Genomic DNA, 6,572 nt, shown 5'->3' with positions numbered 1-6,572 from the left:
GCCTGTAGTCCCGGCTACTTGGGAGGCTGAGGCAGGAGACTCGCTTGAGCCTAGGAGTTGGAGGTTGCTGTGAGCTGTGATGCTACGGCACTCTACCTAGGGGGACAGCTTGAGGCTCTGTCTCAAAAAAAAAAAAAGAAAATACTTTTTTTTGAGATAAAGTCTCACTCTGTTACCCTGGGTAGAGTGCCATGGCATCATAGCTCATAGCAACCTCAAACTACTGGGTTCAAGCAGTCTTGGGACTATAGGCACCCCAACACAACACCCAGCTAGTTTTTCTGTATGTATATATATGTGTGTGTGTGTATTTTTTTTTTCTTTTTTATAGTGTAGATGGGCTCTTGCTCTTGCTCAGGCTGGTCTCGAACTCCTGAACTCAAGCAGTGCACCTACCTCAGCCTCCCTGAGTGCTAGGATTACAGGTGTGAGCCACTATGCCTAGCCTAAGAAAAAGCTTTTTATGGTGTCAGAGGACAGTAGAGGCCTCTTTGATTCATATGAGATAGAAATCAGGCACAGTCTAGAAGGGATTAAAAGGGGAAAAATTCTTCATCCTTGAAGAAGGATGAAGGCTTTGGAATGGCCCATTCAAGTGTATCTGTGGAAAGGACCATTTGAACTGGTTTCCTCAAGGTCCTTCTGAAATGTTTCTAGTCCCACAATCCTACAGTCTGTCCCTTCTGGTGTTTCTGAGAATTTGGTATTCACTTTACCATATCCATTTCTTTCTTGTATGACATGGTTTCTGCCTCAGTGTAGTCTAATTATTACATAGTTAATGTCAGATTATTCAGCACAATTCAAAGAATTGGTGAGATAGAAGCACAGAACTCTTATTTTTTTTTTTTAAAGATTGCATGAATTAATGCTTAAGTGTTAAAATAGAAGGCCCTGCTGACATCTGAGCAATAAATCTTTGGCATGCAAACCACAGCCCCACCTGTGGTGGAAGGTTGGGCTAGCTCTGTTCCACATGGCTCCTGCCCCTGAGGATGCCAGAGTTGACCTCGACTTTACAGGGAGCAAAGGCAGTTTGGACCCTAGACCTTTCTAGGTTTGGGACTTCTTCCTTTGACAGGAGCAAAGAGAAGGCCAAGAATGATGGCTCTATTTGTTCTGGCCAACTGCCTTGTACACAGGTTATGGGCAATTGAGCTGAGCTAGGGCTGAGATCACAGAGGGCAGAAGTGGATTCTCTTATCTAGCAAGCCTATCTGTATTTAGCAGATCCACACAAGTATCATAGCATTGAAATCCTAGAGGCCTTAGAATAAATGTTATCTAAGCCATTGCTTGCCTTGTGGCAGGACTGCACTGAAACTGTCCACTCAGATAAAATATGTCTGCTTTTAAAATATCTCCAAGTAGTGAAGCAAGATGTGTGTAGATCCTTCCAGAACAGCAGTGTAGGTGCTCAACCTGTGGGTCATGACCCCTTTGTAACTACGAAAATACATCATGGCATTAGAAAGGTTGAGAACCACTGTTCTAGAAGGTTGTTAGAGTAGAAAGCCACAGGAGCTAGATACTCTTATGGGGTCTTTGAACCTCCTATCCCCTAAGGCCAAGCTTGGGCATTTGTAACTCAGGTTTCAGGGCACAGGTTTCAGGGCACAGGTTTCAGGGCAGAGCACCCACTCCTCCCTGCATCCCTCGTGTGCTTCCTTACAGCCGATGGGTCCGAAGGGGCAGCCCCCTTTAGTCATGGGACCAGCTTCAGAAGGAGCTTAGGCAGTTAGTCCCACTAACTTCTCTCTTTGGCTGCCTTTTAGCTTTAGCAATCACGTGGGAGGTTTGAAACGGAAAGTAGCCACTAACAAGAAGGAGACACAGAAGAAGCAGAAGGTTGTCGAGGCACCCTCCGAGGACCTGCTGGTGGCCATGGCGCTGTCCCGATCTGAGATGGAGCAGTGTCCAGCTGTGGCAGAACTCAAACTGGAAAGTGCTTTTTCTGAGAGAGTAAGGCCAGGAGCAGGTATGTGTGGCTGAGAGCAGTAGCCCTGGGGAGAGACCACTGGTAGGTCTCAGGACAAGTGGACAGATTCTACTGTTGATCATGTTGCTTCTATTTTCCTCTAGAGAAGAAAAGTCACAAGAAGAAAACCCTGGTTCCCCTTCCCAGGTTGTTGGTCCAGGACTCTGAGACCACAGGCAGGCAGATAGAAGACCAAGTGGCCCTGCTCCTTTCTGAGGAAGCAGAATTTTCCAGCACACCACCACTTCCTGCCAGCAGGATTTTAAAGGAAGAGTTGGAAAAGGGAGGCTGGTGTCTTCCACCACCTGAAGGAAAGCAGAACTTTCTGTGGGAGGGCAGCACCCTGACCGGAGCCTGGGCTGTGGAGTCCTTCTACACAGCCAACCTTGTCCCTCCCCTCATGCCCCAGGGGCCTGTCATGGTGAGGCCCTTCCCTCTGGGCACCTATGTGGATGGGCTATGGGGAGAGGTGGGCAGTTCCAGAATTACAGAACCGGGCATCAATAGCTGAGCTGAGGGAAAGTCTCAGGAAAGAGGGGAAAAAGCCAAAGGGGCATCAGCTGTAGTTTATTCCTATGTGCAACGACTAAATAGCTTTCTAGTAAGAGCAAGGATGAAGGACTCTTGCTTCCCACAATTTAGTGTGTTCCTGGAGCTTATTTGTTTATTTGCATTCATACCTGCTTACCTGGAGTTTATTTAAAACTTAGAGCCCCAGGGTGGTTGGGATAACATCTAAGAGGGGACCCAGGAACCTGCATTCTAAATATACGGCAGGTACCGCTAGAGTTGGTACTCTTCAGACTGAGGCCATTCAAGAGGTGTTAGGAAAGGGGTAGGCCCAGGGACCCCTTCCGGCCCTCTGATAAAACTTTCTTCATAGGCTTGGTGCCCATAGCTCAGTGGTTAGGACACCGGCCATATATACTGGGACTGGCAGGTTTGAACCCTGCCCTGGCCTGCTAAACAACAATGACAACTACAACAAAAAAAATAGCTGGGCACTGTGGCAGGCACCTGTAGTCCCAGCTACTTTAGAGGCTGAGACAAAAGGATCGTTTAAGCCCAAGAGTTTGAGGTTGCTATGAGCTATGACACCATGGCTCTCTACTGAGGGCAACATAGTGAGACTCTGTCTCAAAAAAAAAAAAAGAAAAATTTCTTCAGACATGGATATCACAGGGCTGGTCTTGGCCATTAGAGAAGCCTGTTGACAAGAAGTAATGGAGAAAAGCATTCCTGGGCTGCTCTGGGCTATGGCTGTGCTGTTGGGAACCCTCTGTGCTCCAGAGCCCTGGACTTGCTCTGTGGTCCTCGGTCCAGCTATGCACACTGTGGTGGCCTCTGCAGTGCATTGGTACAGTAATCCTACAGCCACTCTGCTTGCTGACTTTCAGGGCCTCCCTCTGCCAGCTGAGCAGTCAGAGCTGGGTATGGGAAGACCACCTGCCCTACACAGCAATGTCCCTGAGGATCCATCACCATCAGCCAGCCAGAGGGAACACCAGGCCCTGCAGGACCTGGTGGATCTGGCAAGGGAGGGGCTGAGTGCCAGCCCATGGCCTGGCAGTGGGGGGCTAGCCAAGTCTGGAAGCAGTGCAGGTAAGACATTGGGTGGGAGACTGGGGCCTGCCCCACCTTTATGGGCCTCTCCTCCCTGTGGCTGAGGCTGGAGTGAACCAGATCTTGTGCCTCTGTGATATAATCTCATCCCAGGAAAATGGGAGGGTGTGTAGTCTCTGGGTGCTTTTGTTTTTTTCTCAAAGGTAAATGTAATGTAGTTAAGCTTGTTGCAGTTTCCTGAAATTTTAACCAAAGGCAAAGTCTTATACCCACAGCAAATGATCCTTTGGGCTAATTTTAACTATTTTACCTCCCTGTTGGGAGGGTGATAAAAATGGTTTGTAGGGGGGTTTGCTCTAAAAAACATCCTTAAGTAACAAGAGCTTCTGGCTCGGCGCCTGTGGCTCAAGCGGCTAAGGCGCCAGCCACATACACCTAAGGTGGCAGGTTCGAATCCAGCCCAGGCCTGCCAAACAACAATGACAGCTGCAACCAAAAAATAGCCAGGCGTTGTGGCGGGTGCCTGTGGTCCCAGCTACTTGGGAGGCTGAGGCAGTAGACTTGCTTGAGCCCAGGAGTTGGAGGTTGCTGTGAGCTGTAATGCCATGGCACTCTACCCAGGGGGACAGCTTGAGGCTCTGTCTCAAAATAAAAAAAAAGAGCTTCCACACCTCTGGGTCAAGCTCAGCCTGCAGATGATGCTATCTGCTTGACAGTTGACCTTGCTGGAAAGTGATCTTCTTTTAACCTACAAATCCTTATCTCAGAGTTGGACTTGGTGCCTAATGGTCTTCCACTGACTGGGTTTGTCCTGCCACCCAAGGAAAAGCATCTGGAGAGGGGCGGCCATGCTTCGGTAAGGACCAGGGCTCCTCCTACCACACATTTAGCTGTTGGGCTCTGCGGCTCACTCCGTGGTCCTGGCCACTCTGGCTTGTTGTATGACTATGTGTTTGGTGAAGTCAGCTCGCCACTGGCCTCTAGGCCCTGCCATGAATGTGCTGGTCTCTCAATAAGCATCTCTGCTTCCCAGAAAGCTGACACATATTAACAGCCTGTGAACAGAGCCAGAGAGAGTGTACTGGGGCCTGTCTCTCTGCCATGATGGCTTTTGTCGTTTCTGTCTTTCAACTCTATGGATCACTCCAGAAGTCAAACACTCAGAGCCTACTTGTCCTGGGACTATTCCTTTCTCATTTGCCTCATGTGTGGGTCTGGGCTGGGTTCCAGGGCCTAGATGAGTAGCCCACGGGCCAGTGTTCTATGTTGGGGGTGGAGGCTAGGTTTTTCTCAGAGTGGACCTAATATCATGCCACTAAGATACTAGTGTCAACCAAACACTGCATGCAGAGAGAGCCTAGTGACATCATTGCATATCCTCAGAGAACAGACCTGGGGCTTGCCTCTTAGCCAGGTGCCTGAGCTGCTTGGACCCAGGGTCCTCATGTGTCATAGCAGGCTGGGATGTTTCTTCACAGGGCTCTGTGAGTACTGAGTACGTGAGCACATGAAGCACATTAGCCTGACCCCTCATTGGTGCCAGAAGCTTTCTCCTGTCCTGTCTTTTCACTTACTGTACTCCTGCTTTAGATTGGGGTATAGCACTAGAGAATTTGAGAAAGAGGCTAGTGTTTTGCTCTTCTGTATGACAAAGTAACTCAAAGGTATAACCCAGCACAGGAACCATCCTAGAGAGGAGAGCAAGGCTCCTGGCCCACCCTAGGGCCTCCTCGTTGGGGGAGCGTCCCACAGCTCAGAGAAGCATGACAGATGGAAATGACAGCTCTCCTCCTCTCATGCATTTCAGCTCTCCCTTGGGTTACTGGTTGCTGACTTTGGTGCCATGGTCAATAATTCGCACCTGAGTGATGTCCAGTTCCAGACAGACAGTGGGGAGATGCTTCATGCCCACAAGTTTGTGCTTTATGCCCGATGTCCACTTCTCAGTCAGTATGTAAGTACGTGGTGGCCATCACATGCCCCCTCCCTGTTCCTTCCCACCGTTCTCTGACCCGTCTTTCTTTGTCTCTAGTTTGCTTCTGCCTCCTCCTTGTCTCCCTTACTTCTTGTTCCCCACATTCTCCCTACCTCCCCACTGCTGCCACAGTACTTACCACATACATACATACTTCATATGTGGAGTAGAGACAAAGGCTCTTGGGGGAGATCAGGAGGGGTGTGAGGGAGCATGAGGGGAGGGCCCCAGTATTGGGAAACACTAGATTTTTCTTCTGTTGAATGAAAATCCTTGGTTTTCAGAATTTTTGCTTTCCTCTGTTTGTATAGCCTCCCAGCTGATCCCTTTAAGATTGAATTGCTGACACATGTGTTCAGAGACTTATGCTTTGACATGTTCTGATACACATTTGACTTGAACATCAGGAATCCAGAAAGCTGCTATCAGACTCTGTAAGAAAGTTCTGGAGCCTGTGATATGTCTACCAGAAGGACACCAGAAGGAAACTAATTGGGAATTGGGTTTTTGAACTTCTGCTCCTGATATGATTTGACAACAAATGTGTTAGGCCTAACCTGCAGAACTGTTGGCCAAAAAAATGTATAAACACTGGCTAATGCTTTTCTTGGGACAGGGGCTGTTTATAAGACTGACTCTGAGGACACTCAGACTTTCTTCTTCGTTCTAATTTATGACTATCTAACCCATAAGCCTTCTGTGTTGTGTTTCACATGCAGGTGAACAATGAAGGCTTCTCTGCTGTAGAAGAGGGGATTCTGACCCAGCGCGTCCTATTAAGCGACGTGAGCACCGAGGGTGCCTATGCATTCCTGCACTATCTCTATACTGCAGACACTGGCCTTCCTCCCCACCTGACTCCTGAGCTGAGGTCCCTGGCCCTCAGGTCTGGATTGTTCTTTCCTTGTGTTCCACAGCCTTTGAAATTGACTGATGAGGTTTGGCAGGTTGATAGCTCAAGGGAGGGCTGTGTTGCAGAAGGGGCAAGGCTTAGAACTTCAAGTCCTGTTTATTATACCTTTTATTTATTTATTTTTAATTTTTTTTTTTTTTTTT

At 48.5% G+C, this 6,572-nt stretch overlaps 1 protein-coding gene across 3 annotated transcripts in view; it reads left to right on the top strand.

Moving 5' to 3' along the window:
- The window catches only part of SLX4 (SLX4 structure-specific endonuclease subunit), a 23,904-nt gene that overhangs the window by 6,477 nt on the left and 10,855 nt on the right, over positions 1-6,572 (top strand). For all 3 annotated transcript variants that reach the window (XM_023513849.1, XM_023513850.1, XM_023513848.1), the window contains 6 exons: positions 1,776-1,978; positions 2,083-2,399; positions 3,376-3,580; positions 4,309-4,397; positions 5,349-5,495; positions 6,236-6,402. In XM_023513849.1, the coding sequence (XP_023369617.1) occupies positions 1,776-1,978; positions 2,083-2,399; positions 3,376-3,580; positions 4,309-4,397; positions 5,349-5,495; positions 6,236-6,402 (1,128 nt within the window). The remainder of the gene's footprint in view (positions 1-1,775; positions 1,979-2,082; positions 2,400-3,375; positions 3,581-4,308; positions 4,398-5,348; positions 5,496-6,235; positions 6,403-6,572) is intronic.

Source organism: Otolemur garnettii, unplaced genomic scaffold, assembly GCF_000181295.1.
Source record: "Otolemur garnettii isolate 467f Iridium unplaced genomic scaffold, OtoGar3 scaffold00044, whole genome shotgun sequence".
NCBI lineage: Eukaryota > Metazoa > Chordata > Mammalia > Primates > Galagidae > Otolemur > Otolemur garnettii.
Note: the sequence above shows the minus strand (reverse complement) of the source record. Positions and strands in the feature narration are given on the sequence as shown.